The sequence below is a fragment of the Elgaria multicarinata genome, chromosome 3, assembly GCF_023053635.1.
Source record: "Elgaria multicarinata webbii isolate HBS135686 ecotype San Diego chromosome 3, rElgMul1.1.pri, whole genome shotgun sequence".
In the NCBI taxonomy this organism is placed as follows: Eukaryota; Metazoa; Chordata; class Lepidosauria; order Squamata; family Anguidae; genus Elgaria; species Elgaria multicarinata.
The window spans coordinates 49818726-49843808 of NC_086173.1; the positions used below are offsets into that span (position 1 = coordinate 49818726).

The window sequence follows — 25083 nt, forward strand, 5'->3', positions numbered from 1 at the left end:
AGTTCATATAACTAGAATTCCTAGTTTGGTTACTTTGGGTTGGCTGGAGTATCTATAAAAATGCTTTGACAAGATTACTGGTTTTCTCCATTCTTTTAGGGCTCCTACTGCTAACAGTGCATCCCCCTATGAGATACATATCTCCACACATAGCACGTATACACTCTTAGGTTGTACTGCCTACTCTCTTCACTGAATCCATTTTCACTGACAGTACAAAGCTCCAACTGTTTCCTAAACCTTGTGTAGTGACTTGTATGTTTACAATTTACAAGTAGCTGGAATAGTTTCCATAATATGGCAGCAGGTGAGCTCAAGGGTAGAAGGTATTTTTCAAATCAACAGAATCCAGAATTTTTAGACTGCAACTTTTATTATCTCCGTTTTCCCTTCTTTGGAGAAGTACAGTTTTTTTCAAGGTAAACTCCCATGTCTCTATGCTTACTCCTTAAAAGATTATCCAAATCTGGATTTGATTTTGCCAACAGATCTAGATTAAATGTAATTTATGATACAGATCATCGTTAGTACTGCAGCTTTCTCTTATTACAAAAGGGAAATAACACTATCACATAGCAGCATCTGCTAAATCTTTATTAACTTTTTTTTTTTTTTTTAAAAAAAAGTAAGGAAACAACTGGGTCAGAATTAAGATAGTTATGTAAACTTTAGTGTGTGTGTGTGTGTACTCCTCCCCCCCCCCCAAAAAAAAGAAGAAAAAAGAAAAGAAAAGGAAAAAGCCTCAAATACCTCCTTTTGGGGGACAACAAACAAGAATGAGCTTGAATACATTTATTTGGAAAGAAGTCTATTTAATATTAAACACTCAATGACAATCGAATGTATAACAGAAGTTCATAGATACTTTATTTCCATTAAGGTATATCAAGAAGCTAGGTATAGCCTGGTTGTAAAAATGGGATTTGTTTTAGTTTGAGTCACACAAATACTAAACATTTATTCCTTGTGTTTCGAAGTTCAAGAATGAAAACTTGCAATTAAACACTGAGCAAGCCATGTGTTCAGGTTATGTTGGTTTATCATCTTAAAAGTCTTATAGGAAAAAAAATGGTAAAAGGACTTAAATTCTCAGTAGCTTGTTTGCTTATTAACTTCTCTGCATTCTGAGAGGTCACAACAGTTCTGAATTTAACTTTATTTTTTTAAAAAAATCTAACTGAACTTTAATTTTTTCTATGCCACTACAGCTTTCTTTCACCTCATTTTAAAGCAGATCTTCATATTAGCAGTCTTCAGGATTCTTCACAGACTTGTCACACGGTTGTCCTATAATGGAAAATGTTGGGAAAAGAGAGTCAGATAGTGGGAACAAAGATGACTTTCATTTTCCACTCCTAAATACTGTCTGTTTGCTGCCCGCTTAAGTCTTCAAAATTCTCTTAGAAATATTACACCTAACACCCTTATTTGACAGTTAAGGATAAACATTAAGGACTTGCACAATTCACCAATCATTGTCTTCACATATTCCAGAAGGACTTGCACAGGGGTCAAATGCAAGTAACCACTGAAATGGATGGAGATTGTGCAATATCAGTACTCAAAAGATTGCACTCTAGGGCTGCAATCCTATGCATACTTACCAGGGAGTAAGCCTTACTGAACACAATGGGGCTTACTTCCAAATAAAGATGCATATGCCTGCACGGTAATTGCTAAGCAGCTCTTAACAGCTATGCAAAAACTATATTAACTATATTGCAAAGAAATAAGTGTATCAGCTGGGTTTTATTTGGGCGTATTCCTTAAAGGAATGACCCCAAAAACCATAGGTCAAGAATGAGTGCTTTATATTTAAGATTTACTATGCAATGTGGTTATTTACATTCTTGCCATTTATATATACCTATTGGGTGTTTCTGATATTGGCCTTTATTTTCATTTGCCTCCCAAGTCTGGTAGCCAGTATATGTTGCTGAGTGCCATGGCTGCCTGGCAATTCTCCTACGCAGTAGGAAATTATAAACACATACCTCTTAAAGACTTGAAATGCATTGAATGTAACAAGGCGGTTATTATGTAGTATTTATTGCATTTAAAACTCTTTAAAGATATCTAATTCTGGGCAGCACTGCATCCCTACACATAGTTGAAAGAAAATTCCAATCAAGTTAAAATCAGGTTAACAATTTTCACAATATCCACAAAGATTCCTTTTCACTTTTCGTAAATAAAACACACAACAGTAAGCTTAAAGATTACAGGCAACAGCATTCAAACATGGATGTGGGTAGAGAAAGGAGTACCTGGCATGAGTACCTGCTTAGTTTGACTGAATCCTTGATTTTTAATTTGGCTTTTCATGGGCCGCTCACAACACCAACGCTGTGTGAGGTATGGTAGTCAGCTGCAATTATTCATAAACCCTACACTTCCATCAATCCAATGCTACTGGCTCTCGAGTTACAGAACAAACTGCATTAGAATGCAAGGCAAAGCAAAAAAACTAGAAACATCCTTGACAAAGAAATACTAGCAGTTTATATAAAAACAAAATAGTCCAACATGTGCCTCAAATATTAAGTATTAAAGCAAATGTTTCTGATGCACCAACACAATATGGACTTAATTACAAAATCAGTTCAAGTGTTAAAAAAGATAACAAATCCCCTAAAAATTAAAAAAAATAGGATAATTAATTTCTATTGTGACTATAATTACAAATATGTTCCCAAGAGGCACACTAATGGGGGTATGAATCTGCTACAAAATAGCCGATACAAAACAATGTACCTCAAAAGTTTTTGCAGGACTACACTGTGTTTTCCTTCAGAAGTTGCTTTAGTATCTCTTCTTACTTGACATAGCTCCATCTTCATCTGTACATACTTACGCTGCACTGTTAAACAGTAACAAAAAGCCCTAATCAAAGTTTGAAATAATGCACTTACCTCTGTCTGATCTGAGGTCATATCAGATCAGTTTTAATTGGACTGAGTGTCACCTTCAGATTTAATGTCTTCACTGGTCCCATTGACCTCATTCTTAGCATCGCCTTCCTTGCAGTCCATGCTTGTGTCTTCACTCTGTTTTTCTCGACTACTGGACTTCACACTACTTTTTTTATCATCAGATCCCCTCTTTTCTGCCATGAAAGAAGACATCAACCATGGACTTCACAGTAAACACACATTATGGTATCACATTTTTCAGATTTGGAGTATATGCAGAGACAAACTACAGATCGAATTATACTGGTGATTTTATATGAACTATTCCGTCACAAAGGACAAGAGCTGAATAGCAGAGCTGAGAGAGAAAGTCAATAGGATAGCATAGAGGGGAGGCAGCAGTACAGGTTAAATTACAACAGAAAAATACAGTCATCTGTTTGATAGTTCTGGTCAAAACCACACACTTCATAGATACTATCTATCCCCGAACATCCTACTATAAAAAGATTAGCATAAAAATACATATAAAAACCACAGATTTACCACAGTATACAATTTTCAATTAATTTAGCTCAAACGCATATCAGGCTTTTTAAAAAGACTCAACAACAATGTCTAATATGCTAAAAAATGCATTTTTTAAAATAATAATTGAACAGTTGGATTCTGGCTGAGTGGCTTAATAGCTTGGGTTAGCTTAATTTCTACAGATGAACAAAGTTTAACCTGTCCTTATGGTACATACGACCTAAAGTAAGAAACACATGGAGCCGACCTTCAATTTAGCTGTTTAAATCACTATGTATTTACTGTCTGAAGTTTTAAAGACATGTTAATGAATGAATGAATACCTTTACTGAACGAGCCTTCCGAACATTTCAAAAAATCACATAATCATTAAGAACAAACAGACATTAAAATTTATGATTTAAAATTATAAAACAATATACAATTCGTATATGATGTGTTATACTGTAATAATCTGTCATTTATATAGATTTGCATGCTTATCTTTTTGATAGTCAATAGCTTTGGTCAAAATCTTTCCCATACCTAACTATAGCTATATGGACTCCCCCAAATTAGTGACTGCTTCTTCCTCACTCTTTTTCCAGAGCCCAGCCCACCTGTTTTACCTGCATTTGCCTGCTATGCCCCATACCTCACCAGCAGTTGGAGGTTGTCTCCCTATTTGCCACCACTGCCAGGAAGGGAGAAAGTCTGTGTAGGTGCACCATCAGGCTGATATTTAACAATCCATGACTGCAGGGAGCAAAAAAAGTAACCTTCAAAGCAGTAATAGATTTGCTAGTTTTCACCTTACTGGCAAATCTGCATCTAATTTTCGCATACAAAACAATTACAAGTTAATTACCTGATTTGTATGTAACAGCAGCCTATGGTTTAAACAATCCAAGGACTGTGGTGCGTGAGTTGGAGAGTGTGAGCCCGCTGCCTCCCATGTGCCCACCACTTTTCTTTTAATCAACCTTACAATTGGCCCACTCGTAGTTTGTTGAGCATGACATATGAACCCAGAATGCTGGGTTGTTGGGTTAACCAGTGGGTTTACTACTTGTTTAGCCACTAAACAACTCAGTGCTCTGAGTTCCCATGTCATGCTCAACAACTTACGAATGGGCTGATAGGTTGTTCATTAAAAGTGGAAGTGGGCAACCATTCTCTCTCACTTGTCCCTGCAGCCCATCGGTTGCCTAACCCATGAGCTGTTACTATGTGCCAACTTGTTTGATCCAAGGTAATAGCTTAATGCAGGGATGGGCATCTTGTGGCTCTCCAACTGTTTTGGCCTACAAGTTCCCCATACCTGGCTTAATGGGACTCATTGTTCATTTAACATAGGAAGGCAGATAGCTGCTCTAAGAGCAGGTGTTTGGTAGATGAGAGTCAGACAAGGGATTGCATTTATCAACAGCTATCAGTAAAATTAGTAAAGCTAGAGTTTACCCAGAGGAACTAGAAGAAGAAATCTCAGGTGGTCTTGTGTCTTATTGTAGGTGTATTCCTCTTATATTCAATGCATGGACCGATAAGCAGTTTTCATGAGAGATTTTTTCACCAGTTTTTTGTCCCATTACAGCAGCTATTTATATATTAAATATGCATGTTATCAAGGGGTGGGTACACTGTAGTTGTTTAATCACCTGGGTTTTTCTCTAACCAGCATGATGAACAAAGAAAATCCTCTTTAAACATCCAGACAGAGTATACCAACTCTTTTGGATGGATTTATTTAATGCAAAAGCAATAAAAAAGAAAAAGACTCTCAAAGCCATTTGGGTGAAGTTTTGGGAACGGTACATAACAATATTAGGCTTCTGGCTCCCCACAGGATCAAAACGTTTGAAGAAAATTTCAATTCCTGCCGCCAAGAAAGCTTAGAGCATCTTTATTAAACAGGTAACAGTCAAAAATCCAGAAAAATGAACAAGGGAACCATTCTCTAAGGGAAAATACCCAGTATTTGAAACCTGGAGGAAAAAAGCCACAGAAGTCCAGTTAACTTTGGAACTCTTAAGAGTTGTCCGGTCTGTGTGATAATTGCCTGGGTAGGTGGCACTAACTGACCTTTTTGAAAGTCTTCCATTTTTGCTTTATTAGGCATCGTCGATTCACATGTAGATCCACTGAGGAACAGCAGTCTTGTTGCCCCGCAGAGGACTAGCAGTCAGTCCAATAAGCTTATCTTCTGTCCTATGTAGATACGATAGAGCTCAACAGCCCTATAAATGGGCATAGTATGTAGATTCTCTTTTAGGGTTGCTTTGAGTTTGGACAGATAGTTTTTGGGCAACTATAAAAGTTATTGACCTGTGGGTTGAAAGATGAACCTATACTATGACAATTGTCTGTCTTCAAGTGTGTACTTATCAAATCAAAGGTGCAGCTATTGTAGAGTAGAGATCAGGAGTAATTTTAATTATTTGTTGAATGATTTTCTTTTCATAGAATACCTGCAAGGACTGTTCCTTTTATGTATTTCTTGAAAATCTCTTTTCTGATCATGGGCACACATGCACTGTAAATGCTGCGATGCCGTCTGCTCAATTAAATATGTATTAGCTGACTAAATACGAGAAATTTCAGTGTTTCGCTGGATGTAGTCAAAGCTTGGAGGGGGAAGTTTTACTACCAAATCAATGCAATTGAAAGCTTTTTTTTTGCTCATAGGTATGAACTAATCTCCATAAGTATTCATTTCTATACTACTAGCATCTCAGACATTGGGGATCTTATCACAAAGCTCTAATTTAAGCAAGGCAATGAGTAGAATTTACTAAACTAGGGAGTTTCTGCACCCTTTTATCTTCATTGATGATTTCTTCCAAAAGGTCTGTGCAAAATAAACTGAATTTATTCAAAGCATGCGGTGAAAGAGAAGAATAGAATAAGGGGCCTGCAATAAGGACAGACATTCAAACAACTGCTTAGCAATGATTAACATGTGTTTGAGTAATGCTACGGCAATATAGAAGGAAGTCAAATTGTAAGTGCAACCACCACAACAAAAAGTTGTAGGAGAGAAAGGGAAAAATAACCAGGCGAGTCGTTTTTTTAAAAAAAAGTCACCTGTGAATGCAGAGTAGTTGAGCCATATTAATTGCATTAGAGAAAAATGGGGTAGGAGGGAAATCCAAAAATTAGTATGCCCATTTCCTTACATGTAATTATAGTTGGGATGTATGTTCTGGTAAACTGGAATTGAAGTTAAGACTTCTGAAACAGTTATCTTTCCTGTCACTGGTTTAGATAAACATTTAGATAAACATGCCATTAAAATTATGAAATATTTACCAGGCTACAAAACTTTAGTTGTGTTCAAACTCAGGTGTCTTACAGTGCTCGGAAAATCCAGTTGAAAGATGCTGCAGATATAAGCATGAAGTAGACCCCAGAAATAACAAGGCTCCTATTTTTGTAAGTACAAGCAGGTCTTCTATTGTTATTTCATTTTTCTTCTCTAGAAGCGATTAACACTGCAATAAACTTTGCAGTCTTCATTGATGCCACCATCGAGAATAGTATCCACGCACAAGGCTCCAACTGCTGGCTATGGTAGATGTAGCTAAGTGAATGGGGTTATCTCACTGGATTATTACTAAATCCTTCAATCGTTTCCATTAATTTACCGTAATTCTCCGATTGTAAGATGCCATCGATTGTAAGATGCACACTAATTTCAGTACCACCAACAGAAAAAAAAACCCTAAGACGCACCCCATTTTTAGAGATGTTTATATGGGGGGGAAAGTGTGTCTTAGACTCGAAGAAATAGGGTATTCACCACAGATTTGGGAACTTTGGCATTAATTCCTTCAGCAAGCAGGCATATAACTTCTCATTAATGCAAAGAAATATGCCACACATATACTAAAGTGAAGACAGTTGTTTCCAAAGGCCAGTGACAGATAATTGTATTCAATTATGGCAATCATTATGATACCATGATGAATCACAGCACCATAAGGCAATACAAAAATCCCAATTCAAGAAACCATACAGGTGTGAAATACTACCAAAAACTGAAGAAAAGCTGCTAATGACAGGGGGTAAGTGTCACAATACAAGTGTGTGTATACCTTTTTAAAATGTGAAGGTCACAAAGCACTTTATAAAGCATGGAGCAGTTGTACTGTTCACTAACAAGGCTACAATTCTATACACTTAGCTGGGAGTGAACCACATTGAACCACTAAGTAGATATGCATAGGACCGCACTGTCAGTGACTCTTAGGAAGACCCCAACCATCCAAACAGAATAGTTTAGGAAAGAAAGTGAATACTGTAATATGAGCAACATGAGGTGAAACAGAGGCTATTTTCTATATTACTTTGAGAAGGGGCTTGAAAATGGAAGGATAACAGGCAGATATGGGCCTAATCTACACCAAGCAGTATATTGCACTATGAAAGTGGTATATAAAAGGCAGGAGTCACACTACTGCTTTATAGCGGTACTGAAATGCACTGACAATTGTTGGGCCCATTGACACATACTATATACCGCTTTCATATAGCTATATCTTGCTTGGTGTGGCTCCTGCCTTTTACATACCACTTTCATAGTGCAATATCCTGCTTGGTGTAGTTTAGGCCCTAGTCTCAAGAGGACAGGCATTACCCAATACAACTTCTACCTCTGTTCTTTCAAACCTTTTCAAGCACAAGACGTGGATATATGCATGTCCATCCTCTAAGAGCAGGTATTGTACTGCACCTGAGAAAAATTTACTATGGATGCTTTATTTGAGAAATCAAAATTTAATGTTATTTTTGGTTGAAGGAAATCTCAAATAGTATGACTCTATAAAATGAGTGGATATCAATGCAGTCTCAACCATAAAGAAGACCAGCACACTCACTAAAACTGATTTTTATTAAAATATGTTTCGAGGCACATTTTAAGAAAATTAGCACGTCAAGAATCTACTTTGATTAGGCCACTTCAAATTTTCCAAAGTGATTAGACATGTAGGTAAGGATGAAAAATAGAAACGAAGGAAAGAATGACCTGAGGGGAAGTGACTGAAGGTATATATGAGAATGTAGAATAGTAACCCCAACACCCCCCGCCCACTGAAACAAAAACTCTTTAAAAACGACAACCACCTAAGTCACACCAATTAATATAGTTAATGTTGCTAAGTATTATAATAGATACCTAAAGAAGGCAATGAGAGACTCAATCAACTATACACACAAATGTATTTACAGTTCATGGATTTGTAAAATACAGTTGGCATCTAGCTAAGAGGCTAACTCATTTTGATACTGCAACTTGCACACATTTACCTGGAATCCAAGGATTGTACATCTAATATGCTACAATACTGGGAGGCAGAGAGGAAATACCTTAAAGGCTTTAAGAGTTTGTGTATCAGAGTACATAGGGACTCTGGAGAAAAATAAATATTTTTTCACATGTACTATGGACCACGTAAATAGCTCTGTAGAGAAATTTTATACCACTCATGCGAACTAACCTTTTTCCTTAGATTTCCTGTCTTGTTCTCGTTCTCTGCTTTTGCTCTTGTGCTTGTAAGATTTCCGATCCCGGCTCTTTGACCTCCTTCTGTCTCTGCTGCGTGATCTGTGTTTTCTGTCTGACCTATCATGGCTTCTGCTTCTGCGTCGATCTCTACTCCTAAACAATTTTTTTTTTTAAAAAAGCAGTAGTTAAAGTGCTTCTATACTTAATATTTGTCACAATTACCTAAGAACGTGACATCTCACGAGGGTTTAACAAGTTGCGAGAAAACATTGGCTTCTATTTCTGAATGCACATTTATTAGATTGTAAGCCTATGCGGCAGGGTCTTGCTATTTACTGTTTTACTCTGTACAGCACCATGTACATTGATGGTGCTATATAAATAAATAAATAATAATAATAATAATAATTGGAAATAAATCTCAATGAATCCAGTTCACATCAGTGTACTGTCCCCTTTGTCAATTCCCAGACAGGTACCTGCTTCTTCTTCTGTCCTTGCTTCTTGATCTCTTATGGTCCCTTGACCGACTCCCTCTCCTGTCAGATGTTCTGCTTGAATGCCTGCTTCGTGAACGACTCCTCTTTCGTCTCTCTCTATCACGAGCTCTTTCTTTTTCCTTCTCTTCTTCCTCACGCCGCCTCTTCCTTTCCTTCTCTTCTTTTTCACGTTCCCTCTCTCGCTCTTCTCGTTCTAGTTTCTCTTTTTTTAACCGATCATCACGTTCAGGCTCTTCAGTTCTTTTTCTTAATTTTTCCTTAAAAAGGAAAAACCAACATAAAGGTTACTGGGGGAAATTGTTTGTAAAACGTTTTCTTTACTCTCACAGGCACAGAAAAGAACATGGCTTTGGCTTAGTTAAAATGTTGGCAGTGGTCAGATAAGAGAGTAAATGGATACAGTACAGCTTACTGAAACTATAATGTGTCATTCTAAATTCAAAAACTGGAAGCTTTCCAGCTTCCTAAGAGAAGCCTGTTAAGGCTGTTTTAGATTTATGTATTATTTATTACATTTATATACCGTCCCATAGCTGAAGCTCTCTGGGCGGTTTACAAAGATTAAAGATTTCAGGTAAGGTCTCAAGTAACTCCATGACAATACAAATATGCAGAGCACCAGTAGGAATTTTCTCTGCTCACATTGTACATACTTTTGGAAGATCTTGTCTACTGCAAGAAAAACAAGCTTTATCCTCAAATGTACCTTAATCTAACAAATGTGGGTGCATTTTATCTAAAACAGGCTTGGGGAGCCTCAGGTCTAAGCCAGTCCTCCAGTATTCTTGTTTTCCTTGCCTCACCCCCTTTCCCACAGCCATCAATCATTGGGTTGTTTCTCAGCTTTTGTGAAGTTATATTCCACATTCTAAAAGGTTGAAATGCCTCTCACAGGTCTTAGTTACTGGCAGTAAGAGCTTTATGCTACATTTCTCATATTTGTGGCCCCATCCATTTGCCTTCAATCCTACCCACCAATGGAATGTGGCCCCCGAGAGCTTTCCCAAAATTGGATTTAGCCCTCAGCTTACAAGAGGTTCCCCACCCTTGCTGTACAGAGCAGGATGTCAGCCAAATATGACCATTTCTAAACTGAGTTAAACAACCAAGGAGAATAACCAGAACACATTTTAAGCAACAAAATTTGCACATAAGCAAGCCATCCTATGCCCTATAGACAGAGGCTGGAGGGACATGGGATTTTTCAGTTTTCAGGCTCCGAGTTCAGAGAAAGTGCTCCGGGCGCAGAGCCAGGAAACAGTGCTCCCTGCCCCTCCCAGCCAGCACAGGGTGAACCAAAGCAGCTGCCTCTCTGTGTTCAGTAAACCGAGTATGAAGAGGACAAAAAGGTTGTGATGCTGGGGCAGGGAGGAGACTGCGGAAGCTGGTTTAGACAGCTTCCTAAGTGCCGCACAGCCTCCCCACTTCCTGCTCCGAAGCCCTCAGCTAGCCAGCCAAAATCAGTCATTTAGCTGAAAAAGCAGGGCAGACAGGAGCATGGAGAGGATCCCCTCCATGCTGCAGCTGTCCTGCACTGGATAGTAATAAGTCCCCAAGTTCAGGGGCTTACAAGTACCCAGGGCACAACTCATAGGATTGTGCCCTAAATTATGTACATTAGTGCCATGATCACAGAACACCATTTCATATAGGACAGCTCTAAGATGGGATTAATAGTGTTACTCAGACCCATGGAATAATGTTAATATTTGTCTTTCACAGTTCTGAACAGCCAAAATCTATAGCTGCCCAGTTATTTTTATCCAATTGTTTTCTCATCATATGAAAGGGACTAGCTTTATATCTTAGCTTGCTTTTGGTTTTCACTTTCCTATAAATTATCATTGACAGTATCAACCTGTTCAGAAACACGCTGAGCCATGATGGTTAAGCATGTTGAGCTAACCATGATGGTTTAGCGTGTTGTGGGAACCGTGTTTTCCCTAACCATGATGGCTACATAACCACAGTTTAACCATGCTCTCTAACCATTTGCTGCAAAAAGCTTAGCAGCCCTAACCATGGCTTAGCGTGTTGTCTAAAGGGGCCCTGTGTATTTTAGACTTTTTATAATGTGGATGAAAATGGAAATAAACCAGCACTTTCCCCTGTAGATAGTACACTAAACAATGTTAGCTGTGAGATTTTCCTCCTTGGCGTTATAAGGCTCTGAGTATTTTGATCGTAACGGCATATTCTAGAACATTTTCTAGTGGCATCTCCATGTACACCAGAAGAGCAAGATGTTGACAGTGTTTACTAGCACATACAGTACTTTTCACAGAACAAAATATTCTGGTGTGTATGTGTATATACACACACAGGTTGAATATACCTTTAATTCTTCTACTGTAGCTTTAATTTTAGCATAACCCATATGCTGCTTTCCCATCAAGTGATCATCTACTCTGGACTGTGCATCTCCTACAATTAAAAAGGCTCCACAGACTTCACAAACTTCCATCTGCTTTTCCTGGGCTGCAAAGCTCTCAATTGTCTAGAAAGAGAAGATGATTTATTAATAAAGACAGTGACATTAAAGCTTTAATCTATCTTTTTAGACACATTTCTATCCCACCTTTTGAATCACAAGGTGCTAACAAAACACCAACATTAAAATCCAACAAAACAGATCATAAGAACAGTCTAACTGCATTAGCATTTGAGTGTAAGAATGACTTCTTTAAAATAGACCTCACTAAAATTCCATTTGCAAAGAATGCAGGCAGCACTTTATCCCAACACCCATTAATGAGATATAACAAAAAAGCGCCCCTTCCTCATGCTAAATACTTCTAAAGTTGGTTGAGTGCCAATTCCAAAGCCTTTTAAAAGATTTGTTATCAGTACGAACTTATGAAGAATTCAGGACAAGAATAAGGATGGGGGGGGGGGGCATGACAGATCTCTCTCTCAAATGTTTACTAACCCAGTAATGAACACACACCAGCTACATTTTGCAAGAACTACTCAGGCATTAATCTGGAGAGCCATGTGACTAGTTCCCAAGTGGGGCTCTGGATAAGCTTCTTAAGCAATCCATGCCATGTGGCACGATTACTTCTGAAATTCCCTTGAGTTTAAAAAATACTTTATGATATAGCATGGGGGTCTGCTATTCAAAGAAAGTGTCAGCAGTCCCCCTGGGCACATGTAAGCCCTTTTAGCATACCTAAAGGGACTACTTACTGAAGTCTTGGACTCAAACACTTTTGGGGTTTGAAATCCTTAATGAGATGTGAAATATCTTACTCTGAGCACTGAAGCAAAATCTATGCAAAGCTTTATGCTGGAACAGACCAACAATTGTGTTACACAACACTGGATAAAAGAATAAAGAGAAATCTTCAATGGACATGAAAATAACTTTGCAAATTTACCAAAGATGATTTTGATGTTACTCAAAAATCAAAAACAATTACTTGCACTAATGGAAGAATATTACTGGTGTTCAGTTCACTTTTCTTGTGCAACATTGTTTTGTTAAGTCAGAAACACCTGTTTCAAGAGTTCATTTGCATGTTTCACATTTATCAGCTTTAAAAGGCTCATCTTTTTTATCATTAAGTGCACATTATTTAATGCAACTTGTCTTCACCTCAAAGTGAAGATTCGATAACATACAACTGAAGTTCCCCAAACTAACAAGAGCATGGAGTTCAATATCTGGCACAGAGTTCGATATCTTGAGTCTCAGCTTCCATTTTAAAAAATACCATATTTTTATCCCACATGGAGATGGTTATAAATGCCTAGTGAAATCTGAGATGTCAATGAATGAAGCTCCTGCCCCTCCCCATTACTAGAAACTAAATTATGCAGATTCATCAGATCTTCATGATTTACACATAAGGCAGGATTCACTTTAGATTTAGGAGTGGGACCTTTGCCTTTCCCCCACTGAACAACAGACCTCCATGCCACAAACTGCTTTTTAAACACAAGACACTTGAAACTAGCTGTGTGGTTCTTTGGATACCACTCAGTGATCAAAGATCTGACTTTCTTGGCAAAGAATTTAGGATGCTTTTTATGCAATTCCCCTTCCACCCAGCACAAAATACTATGAACTTCAACAATTAAATTACTGAATTATTTTGCAAGGATTAAAATTCACAGATAAGTAAAGGATTAAAACTTTTAAAAGGCAAACACAAAATCATTCTCATAATTAATTTTAATAAATTAAATCAAATTTTCATGATTATAAGGCCATTTTATCATGAACACATCTAGACATGGCTGTATCCTGTTATGGCTTCCAGCTTTAAAATGAAACAGTTTGCTTATATGGCTCTTACGTACAGAAGTTGTGGACCTGAGCAGCTCTCTCTCCTCTTTTAACTGTTCAACAAGTTTCATCATGCCTTGAGCCTCTTCTACCTTTCCTTCAGAACCCAGTTCTTCAATCTATGGGAGAGAAAAAAAAGCTTTTATAATGTCTTGATCCAAGTCTCTAAACATTTCTGTACTACTCAAGACAAATTTTACCTGCTGTAGAAGTACATCAATTTTGTCAGTTAAGACTTGAATCTTCTCTTCGTTTTTACCAGTAGGTCCTGCTGCTTGCTAAATATTAAAACAGAAGTGTCAATAACCACTTAAAAAAAGCAATGAAACAAAACACTGCTCTAATGTATTAGTCTATTGTCAGCCTTGCCCAAGAGCTATTTTGGACTTCAATTCCCATCTGTCCCAAACCACATGGCCAATGGTCAGGGATATGGGAGTTGCAGTCTAGAACATCTGGAGGGCACCAGGTTGGGGAAGGGTGGATTTTGTTATGTCTGTTCCCTATTCATATTAAAGAAAAAGCTTCCATAATTGGAAGAGAAATTTCTGCAGTAAAGTTCAATGTACAAGAACATTACTTCATACAAAGGAGTGTACTCATATATAGTGCAGTCCTCTGCATGTCTGGTCAGAAATAAGCCCCACTGAGTCTAGTGGGGTTTACTCCCAGGTAAGTGACTATAGGATTATAGCCTAAAGTACTTTAATTGATGCTGATCATCACCTAATAATTTCAGAACAGTTAGGGAAAAGTAATGTGTTTGGCATACTAGTATGGCTTATATGCCATATTACTATCCCCCAGGGCTTGTAAAGTTTACAAGGAGCTAAGAAACCAACATGAGAACCTAAATATTTTTAGAAATGCAAATAGTTAAATGTATTTTATTAAATGACTCAAACATGCTACAGCCCTTGGGCAAGTGTACAAATTTTCTATTTTAAAGAATGCTTATGAGAAAAATTCAAAGGTTTATAGAAGTTTAATTCACCATCTGTTTTATACTTACACCTGAAGCCTGTTGAGTCTGAGACAATGCTAAACGAGCATGGCCTCTTCGAATTCGGCGTTCAACCTCCGCAAGCAAACTCTGTAAATAGCGAAGGAACTCTCTTTCATAGCCTACTTTCATGAACCGAGAACTCTTCTCATACCTGACAAAAAAAATTGTGGGAGGGGTGTTAATTAAACTTCCACTAAAAAAACCAGTTCTGTACTGCCAAACCATAAAACAAATGCAAGCTGTTTCAATAAAAAAATAAATTTGAGGATTTTTTACACCACTGAAATGCTTATGTTCTTTAGTTATATGTTTATTAGCTATTAATTAACCATAACTACAGATATACTCACTGTTTTCTCAGGTTTTCATCATGAATTTTTTCACATGGACCTAGAAATAAAATTAAAAAGTGAAAATAAATTCAAATGTTTTGCTGATAATATGGTAGAAGCAAAGATTCAAGAGGAACACTTTTCAGCAGGAATCCATTTAGTCAGCAGGCAGGCTGGCACAGTGCCAGAACTACTGTAACCTGATCAACACCCCCAATTTGGTACACTAGAGCAGGGTTGGGCAACTTGTGGCACTTCAGATATTTGGCCTAAAGTTCCCATCATTTCTCACCGCTGGTTAGGCTGGCTAGGGCTGATGGGATACATAGGCCAAAGCATCTGGAAAGCCACAAGTTGACTTGCCCTGCACTAGAGCAGGACTAAGGTTTAAATACAAGATTGCATATGCTCTTGTAAAAAGCAGGAGGGGGATTTCTTTCTAAGCCTAAGGAGAGTGAAGCTCATTTCTATGAACTTCTGAATATACCTGGTTTCATATCTATTTTCTGCAAGCTTGTGTGAAATTGGTGACATTTCAAGAACAAGCATACAACATGTGGCAAAATTTATTAAGCTAGTAAAAGTAGCTATTAACTTTTAAAGCTCACAATTGTCAGCTAAAGTAAAGAATTCCAGAAAAAGAATGCACAGAAGAGAAGTTACGTACCAGTCTAGATTTCCAAAATCTTGATTCAGAACTCTTGTACTGGCCAAGGGTAGCATCCAATGTCAATCGTATGTAGAGTAAAGTCATGACTAACTTAACTCTTATTCATTTCAATGGATCTACTCTATGTAAGACTAATATGGGATACTACCCACAGCTTTATAAGACACAGAGCATCAACAATACTGTAATACTATGCTAGCACAGTTTTGGTGTGCCCCACATTATGAATTTGTAAGCTAGTGCAACCAACCTTAGAATTGGGCTATAACATTATGGTTGTTAATATTTTAAACCTGATATCGAATAGGAGAGCATTTAATCAAACAGAACATAATAGCTGTGGAAGGAGATTAATGATGGAAAGATTGGAAAATCATTGCTAGAAAGTATTTGCAAGAACAATGCACTTTGATAACCATGTGCTAGGAATAAGCAAATTATTTCCATAAACATATGCAAATCTAAGGGTTTTAGCAATCTTAATTAGATAACTTGAGACAGCTTATTCTAAAAGTGTGCATATAAATGGAAAACACACAAGTTTCGGAAGTTCAAAGAAAAAATATTAATGCTCAAAACCGTCTTTCACAGTGATCTCTAATGATGAACTTAACATCTGCAAAGGGAAAACGTAAACTTACCCAAGTCAGAACGGGTATTTGTGAATAACTCAGCTGGACAAAAGCCGCAAAGGTAGTATTTGCAAACCTGGCAGAAAAGAAAAACAGGCTTAGAGTCCCCTTCCCTCTCACATTAATTACAGACAGACAAAGGTATAAAAGAATGAAGTAATTTGCTCTGGCTTCTACCAACCTTACCCAACAAATACCAGTGCTACCTTTGGCTGTATTTAAAATATTATCAATTGTTCTGGCCACTAGGCATCCAGTTATGTCTTACCATTGTCTATTTCAGTGTATAATAATATATATAATATATTATTATACTATATAATAATCCAGCATATTATTAAATAATGTATTTTTGCTGTCCAAACTTTGTGCATATCGCCTTTATAAACGAGAAAATGGGGACCCCACAGGAACCCATGATTGGGTAATGTGATCCAATGGCTGGAATTATTGAATTGTATGGAAGTGTCACAAAGGAGTGAGCAAAGCTCATTGCTAGCCCAATGTCCCATTTTACTTAATTTTTATTTTATTTTAAAGTATTTTCACAAGTTGTTACTCTAACAGGTTGACTCCATCCCACCTTGTTAAAGAAGGAACCAGAGTAAGGAATATGTCAGAACTGAGTGTTCCACTATCTAATAGGTCATCAAAATTTGTAGAGAAAACAGCAGAAATTCTGAAGGGGTGAGGAAGTTGCCTACAGAGGAAGGTGGCTGCAGTAAGGCCAAAGGTGCCTGCAAAAATGAATCAGTGCATTACAATTTATGAGAAAGAGGCACAACAAGGGCCACTAATTTCATTTTGGGATTATGTTTACTGCAGATCTAACTGGTAATGCCATATAGTGGATCTTTAAGTCTGCCACCCTGCTTCACAATTCCACAAAGGTTCTAGGGTTTTTTTGGAGCTAAAGCTCTATACAGAGACCACCTAAAGAAATAAGGCTCTTTTGGCCCAATACAAATAATAAACAAATAAGGCTCTTTTGGCCCAATACTAATAAATCTGACATAAAAATACTTGTTGCATGGCTTACTGCATAGCACTGAACAGCTGTTTAAACCCCATACACTTTTTTGGAAGGCAGTGTATAGATAATTGTTATTTACTCTAAAGTAATCCCACTAAAGCCCATTTACCTGCACCATGCCATTCAGTATTTCAGTCCATCTCTTAACATAGCGCACCGACAGAAAAAGGCCTATTTCTAAATGTGTAAATATGATACATATATGTGCAAATAACTGAACGTAATACATTTATCTCCTGTTCTTCATTCAATTTGCTTACTTCAAAGGAGGTAGGCAACATGGTGCCCACCAACGTGCAATACCCCTTCCACTTTTTAAAAAACAAACACATACATTTTGCTGTGAAATCAGTTTCTGTTAGTGCTGAAAATTGTGAGTTCAAAGGATTTGTTTTCAGTATTTGGGCTCAGACCCCAACTCAGTCTTTTGGGCGAGTGAGTTGTCTTTTGCCATGTCTCCCCTGGCAGCCATTTTGTGGTGGTGCACAGGAGGTTCCCCCCCAAAAAAAATTTCCAAATGGGCCCACGGGCCCAAAAGGTTTCCTAACCCTCCTTAGGAACAGATTATGCAATTATTATGGTTCATATTTCTTCCTAATGAAGGCAGAAATCCAGCCAGGATCTGGGGGCTATCCAGTGTATTGCACTGAGTGTCACATGTTTGACTATTTCCCTGCTGGACAGAATTCATAGGAGTATTCTTGGAGTAATGGGATTCTGAGTCTCAGGGAATAAGTTTCATCCCTTGAGACCAAAGTAGCTGACCTGGAAATTCTGAGACAGGCAGAGAGGCCTTTGGGGAGGTAATGGTGACATCCCACTCCCATGGTGTCAGCTCCTCTGCTATCATGGACAATTGAGGGTCCTAGAGAAGGAGGGCATCACTCAGAGGAAGAGGGAAATGATCCTTAGAAAAGACCCGTTCCTTTGGAACGAACAGGTAACCTCTTATATTGAAAATATACCTCCATAGGGAGGGCTCCTCATAGTTGGCAATTCAATTATTAGAGACACAGAGCTGCTTTTTGAACAGGTGCGCAGACCATGTGGTGGCTTGTCCGGCTGCTCTGTCAAGATCAAGAGTAAGCAACTTAGTGCCCTTCAGATGGTTTGGACCACAACTCCCACAATCCCTGATCACTGGCCAAGGTGACTGGGCCTATGGGAGTTGTATTCCCAAACATCCAGAAGCACTAGGTTGCTTCTCTCTGGTCTAGACAGCCTGACAGATAGTACTGGGGTGGAACCAGTGCTTGTGGTGCATGAAGGCACAAGTGACAGGGGAATTATAGTGGTGTGATCCTGGAAGCCAAATTTAGTTTACAAGGTACAAGATTGAAAATCAAGCCCTCCGAGTTATTTTTCTTTGAAATGCTATCTGTTCCACACTCAGGGCCAGCTAGACAGATGAGGCTAAGGAGACTCAATATGTGGACGAGACAAAAGACGACTTAGATTTGTTACCCACTGGGGAAGATTTTGAGACAAGCTTGAACAAGAATGGAATCAGACTAATGGCAATTAACATTAAAAGATCAGAACACCTTTTAAACTGACTTCTAAAGGAAAGCTAATAGAAGATAGGAAATATCCAATTTGGGATGAATGAAGATGGGGTTTTTTCACTCAAATGTGAATGAAATAGAAATTGGTCATGAGCCTACTGCAGAACATGATAACCAAAGAGCCATTGGAAAAAATGCACACACTGGACATATTTGGAGAGGAGCACTGTATAGCAGTGCTTCTATACCAATATCTATCTAATCTAACTATCAATTAAACATCTGTATCCCGCCCTATATCATTGGGATCTCAGGGCGGCATAAAGATAAAAATCAATTCAAACAGTATAAAAGTATAAATACTAGAAGTCTCTGAACTAAAATGGGGGAATTGGAATCCTTGGTTTTAAAGAAGACTGTAGATATAATGGGCATAACACAAACTTAGTGAATGATGAGAACAAATGGAATACAGGCATTTCTGAATATAAACTCTAGAGGAAGGTCAGGGAAGGGTATAGAGAGGATGGTGTTGCATTGTATAATAGAGAAAGCAATGTCAAATGAACTGGAAATCTCAGAAGGGACAAGCTCCTCCAAAAAATCATTGTGGGTGATAACATAAGATCCCAAGAGTAATTTAGTACAAATCACCATGTCTGGGTGGTATCCATCTGAGAGTTCTAAGAGAACTCAAATGTGAAAAAATATATGTAACATCCCTAAGATTAGCCATTGTCCCAGAGGTCTCAAAATTGGCTAATGGAACACCATTTTTAAAAAAAGAGATCAAGGGAGATCCACGAAATTACTGACCAGTTAACTTAGGTAACTTGGTGGAAGGCATTAAAAAATAAAATTATCAAACATATAGAAGGACAAGTCTTGCTGAAGAAAAAACTGTAAAGACTGAGCACGGTTTTCTGTAAGCCAGTAACACTGGATTTAGCATGGCCCAAAGCCAGGACAAAGAGAACGCACAAATTATAAAGCCAGAAGGCTTTATTAAGATTAAAGGTAGGGTAAATACATGGGAAAAACAATGAAGAATAACTTGAAACATGCATAGCACAAAAAACCCAGTACCGTATAAACAACAAAACCTTAACTGTTGCTATCTACTCGCAGGTAGGGCCTCCCGCCCTTCATTGTGGTTCTCTCTGCATCCTTTCACCAAAAGATCAGAACTGGAGGGTTGGGGGCGGGTTCTCAGTTATAAACCTGTTTTCCCACCTTTCCTTTCGCCCTCCCCCTTCCTTCTGGGCGGCAAGATTTGCTGTCTTTTTTGCTGCCCTTCCTCCCCCCTCCAGGTGGCTCTGCCAGGGCCTTTGTGATGCAGACTTTGTGCATATCAATGCTAAACAGGACTACCCTTCTGACCGACTTTCACCCTTCCCTTGGCCTCCAGGTCTTTGACATTCAGATTTTGTATTAACTGATATCAGGCTAACTACATAACCCATTGGTCTTCTGCTCAGCACAGTCTATCTGTTTTCCTTTAAAAAATCAATCTGGCTTCTCCTGCCTCAATAAATATTTAGAGTTCTTGAGTGTGTCTGTAAGCATGTGGATGGGGGCAATCTGACAGACCTTTGTATCTTTAAGTTTCAAAAGTCTTTTGACATACAGGTAGTTGCACACCAAAGACTCCTGAGCCAATTTAGCAGTCATGGGTTAAGAGGAGAGGTCCTCTTAAGGATCAATAACAGATTAAAGAACAGAAAGCAAAGAGTAGGAATAAATGGAGAGTTTTGTAACAGAGGGATGTAAGAAGTGGTGATCAGTGTATTTTAACTTGTGCATAAATTATCTGGTTAGGGATGAGAAGCAAGTTGGCTAAGCTTGCTCACAACATCACATTATTCAGGGTAGTAAAAACAAAGAGGAATTATAAAGGATTCCAAAGTATCTCTCTAAACTGTTTGGATGGGCACTGAATATAAACATATGCAACATGATAGATAGTAGGACAAAAAAATCCTACCCTCATATATTAACTGATGCGGTCTGAGTTGGCGGGGACTGACCAGAGAAAGGAACCTGTGGTGGAGGAGCTTAACAAAAATGTTGGCCCAGTGTGGAATGCTGTGAAAAAGGCAAATACCATCTTGGGGATCATTAGGAAAGGAACTAGAAATGAAATTGTCAATATAATACCGTTCTACAAATTTATTGTGCAGCTACACTTTGAATAGTGTGCACAGTTCTAGTCACTGGACATCAAAAAGGGAACTGAACATGATGTAATGATAGCTGACAATTTGGATAGCTTTAAAAGGGGATTAGACAAATCAATGGAGAATAACACTATCAATGGCTACTAATCTCCATTATCAGCACTGTGCCTCTTAATGAGTTGTTGGGGACCAGAAGTAGGAGGATGCTATTGTGCTCATGGCATCTGGTTGGCCACTGTGGTAACAGAATGCTGGACTAGACAGTCCTTTGCTCTGATCCAGTACAGCTCTTATGTTCCAACCTACAACTACTAAAAAGTAGTAGAACACTGAAAATTAGCAAACTGATATTAAAGACTCTGGAAGACAATACTCAACTTTAAAATTCTAACAGTAAATCATGTATATGATGCTTGGCATTGTTGTTTTTATGATTAGTTTATTTATTAAGAGGAGATATCTCCTCTCCTCTTTCCATTAGTATATACTGGACTTCCTACAATATTTCATTAAATGCTAAGAGTAGGTCTAATTCAGGAAAATATCTGGAAGTACAGTTGTAAGGACAACAGCTGGTGTGGCAAGCATACAACCAATTCTGCATGCATGCACATCCAGATGGTTGAATTCAACATGTAGCCAAGTGCTTGCTAGTGAATACATGCTTTGGGTTGCAAATAAAAGAACTGCAATTTTCTATTAGGGAAAGTCATGTTGAATAAAAGAAGTTTTCTCCATGCTATTTTGTTTAATGAACTTTATAAGAGCTAGATATGGATTCAACACCAAACTATGGTCTGGCAAAACCAAAAGAGTGTACAATCACTGCTGGGAAGGAATGCATGAGCTCAATAGTCCTCTGATTTTTTAAACTTGTTTTTCTGTTCATGGACACACAAAAAAGCTTTACAAGATTAAAAAATAAAACCTTAAAATGTAAATAATCATCAGGAAAACCTAACAGTTTAAGATAGCAGCAGATAAAACTGGACAAATCCAAAACAGCATAATAAAAAATCTAAAATAGCAAACCTCAAGAGCCAAAGGCTTGCCGGAAAAAAACAGGTTTCGATGAATGTCCAAGTGTTTGGTGTTATATCTGAACCAGTCCAAAAATTTTCACTCTTTTTCTATCTAAAAGCTCTGCTTGGAAAGTTTTCACAAAGCTATTATTTGAACTGTTGATGTATTGATGAGCACACTTCTTGAAGGAAGGACAGGCTTATAAAGGAAAAAAAAATCAAACTTTTAACAACCAGCTAGAATTCAAACCAAGCAGCCAGCACAGCATTCCATCTCACCTGATGGAACGGAACTATTGCTGAGGTATAAAGATGCTGTGACCTTCTTTCACACAAGAAGCATACTAAAACAATAAGAAACTCTTGTTACCTTTCCATTTGACTTCCTAGTAATAGAATTAGTGCAAAATGTGCATTCTGAAAGAGAATATTGTGGCTTTGATTATTTCCCCATCATTCTAGAAGTAGTTTATCAAGGGGAAACTGTTTGAAATCTGTAATGAGAGCTTAAACACACGTAAATCCTTTTTAAAAAGTTAGCTTGGTCCAAATGAGTCAACACCCTGAATCAGATAAATGTCGGTACGTAGATGCTTTACCCAGCTATATTGGCCCTTACCAAATGTAAGATCTGACTTAAACAACTTCAATAAAATTAGGGGACAGTGCTTGAACATTTGCAGGAATCTAGTTGTCCAGCTCTAGTGCTGATGCCAAGAAAAATATATATCGGTATGTTTCCCAACAGTTTCTTTGGGCGATTCTTAAAAAGTGAATCCTACAGAAACATTTTTCCAACCTCAAAAGATGCTAATTAATTTTCTCAGGTAACCTTCCACACCCCCTAGTTTTCCAAGGTAGTGTCATAATGGATAGAGAAGAAAAATGCCTTTAGTCACTATGAAATCAACAGCTTTGTTTACTGTAGATAGTAAAAAAAAAAAAGCCCCATGCTAGCTGTTAAAAGACATATATTACAATTCTCTGAGTGTTTATGTACAGTTCACTACTCATGTAAGCAAAGCCTCCTAGGCAATCCAATGGTCATAAATCCCTGCCTCCTTCAAATCTGCGTAAGTCACCCCACATTCTTTACAAATGTCATGCCTACAATTTGGGAGTGTTCCTGGACCCTGCTTTGCTCCTGGATTGTTAGACATTGTCCTGTTTTGACTGATAGGTAAAACAGATCTGGCCACAGTTACACATGCCCTAGGTACATCAAGACTGGACAAAATGCAGCAATGTGCCTGTTTACACTTCCCTGTGCCTGTTTGCATTCTCCTTCCCTCTTTATTGTTTACTACAACTTATTAGATTGTAAGCCTATGCGGCAGGGTCTTGCTATTTACTGTGTTATCTGTACAGCACCATGTACATTGATGGTGCTATATAAATAAATAATAATAATAATAATAATAATGAATGGGGCCAGGCTGCATGCAACTCTTCTTTATCTTCTAGCTTGTGTTTCTTAATTGCATTTTTAATTTATTTGTTTTCATTATCTTTTAAACTAAATTTTATTTTAATCTTGGCACTTAGGACTGTCAGCTGCCTTGAGTGACATGTTTGTTGTTGAAAGGGCAGAACAGAAATCAAATAAGTAAATAAATAAATTAAATCGAACTGGCTGCTGGTCCTTTTCCAGATACAAATGAGAGTGCTAGTCATACCCTTTAATGCCCTAAACAGTGTGTGACCAGGATACCTCCTCTCATATGATCTTGCCCATCCACTGTGATTAGCTAGTAAGGTTCTCTTTTGTGTCCAGTTGCCATCTAAAGCACAATTGGTAGGAACACAAGAAAAGGCCTTCCTGGATAGCATCACCTAGCCATTGGAACTCCCTGCTCTGGGAGATTCATATGCTCATTCTTGAGGGCTGACTTTTGGAAACATTGGTGCTTTAGAAGACCTTTAGCTGGATTACTGATAGATTTTTTTAAAAAACCTGAAAAACTAGGTCCCTTCTTGCTTAAATGTTTACCTGTATTGCTGTTTTGTAGTTTTATCTGCTGCTTTGCCCAGTCTAGTATGTTTTAAAACTGATTTCCCTCTCATCTACCTTGCAGTTATGCTTTAAACTAGAAGGATGGGGTGGATATGAGCGGATAAATACAGCATTGCACAATAAGAGATTTAAGACCAAAACATAGCACATACACAATCCTCATCTGAACAACTGAAGTGGCTAAATCCCTATTACATTACGTTAACATTTTCAGTTCTTGCCTCAAAAGCTTCACTCTTCCTACATGTACAGACCTTTCTCTCATGTTCCGAGAAGCAGACGCCCCATCTCCAGACGTTAAGCCATTCATTGTTCATTTCACCCACCGGTCCCTACACGCTATCATATGATACGGGGTGTTTTATGAGTGTGTATGTGATCATTTTCCTTGTAGGTCCTTTATCTCCAAGGCCACGAAAACTACCCCCCTTGCTGTCTTAAGCTTTCCTTTCCATCGCATCTTCTCGCCAGAGGCCTACTGTGCAGGTTGCCTCCAAGCTGTTCTTAATAGGCAAAACGAGAATGACTAGTTGTCCCTCCCATTTTTGCGCCCTGCCAAGTATAGCTATTCCTTATACTAGCCCCTCGATCCCTCTCCTTCGCTTCATCACCCCATCCGAGGCGCGCGAAAAAGACCGCGACCAAGACAGTGGAACAGGCCCGGCCTCAGCGATACTCACGCTTTCGTGGTCCCATCGCACGTTACTCCGCTTTTCATCTGGGGCCAGGTTCCTGTCCCGGCCCATAAGCTCGTCCAAAAGCTGGGCAGCCGAAATCATGATGCCCGCCCGTGCGCCGGCCTAACTGCCGCTGCTTCCACCACCTTCCCTCCCTTATTGCACACCCAAGCCGCGCCGCTACGAGAGTGACAGAGACAAAATGGCGGCACCCTCGAGCCAGGGCGTTTCCCATAATGCACCACGCAAATCTCGCGTAACCGCCCCTGGGTTTTGTTGTCAAGGCATAGCGTTGC

At 38.4% G+C, this 25083-nt stretch overlaps 1 protein-coding gene and 1 long non-coding RNA gene across 3 annotated transcripts; both read right to left on the reverse strand.

The window, feature by feature from the left end:
* Nucleotides 1-791: 791 nt before the first annotated feature.
* Nucleotides 792-24976, reverse strand: LUC7L3 (LUC7 like 3 pre-mRNA splicing factor). 2 transcript variants are annotated; one of them, XM_063120221.1, is made up of 11 exons: nt 24791-24976; nt 16369-16435; nt 15076-15115; nt 14732-14876; nt 13920-13997; nt 13734-13838; nt 11764-11925; nt 9408-9685; nt 8921-9081; nt 2966-3106; nt 792-2860 (listed from the first exon to the last, which is right to left on the reverse strand). In XM_063120221.1, the coding sequence occupies exons 1-11, from the start codon at nt 24887-24889 to the stop codon at nt 2679-2681; spliced, it is 1458 nt and encodes a 485-aa protein (XP_062976291.1). In that variant the 5' UTR covers nt 24890-24976; the 3' UTR covers nt 792-2678. The 2 variants fall into 2 exon arrangements, with proteins under 2 accessions (XP_062976291.1, XP_062976289.1); XM_063120219.1 differs by having other exon boundaries at nt 792-1287; nt 2913-3106; nt 24791-24974.
* On the reverse strand, nt 6497-8914 carry LOC134394618 (uncharacterized). The gene is made up of 2 exons (XR_010025189.1): nt 7225-8914; nt 6497-7073 (listed from the first exon to the last, which is right to left on the reverse strand). It is a non-coding gene; the product is annotated as an uncharacterized LOC134394618 (long non-coding RNA).
* Nucleotides 24977-25083: the final 107 nt, after the last annotated feature.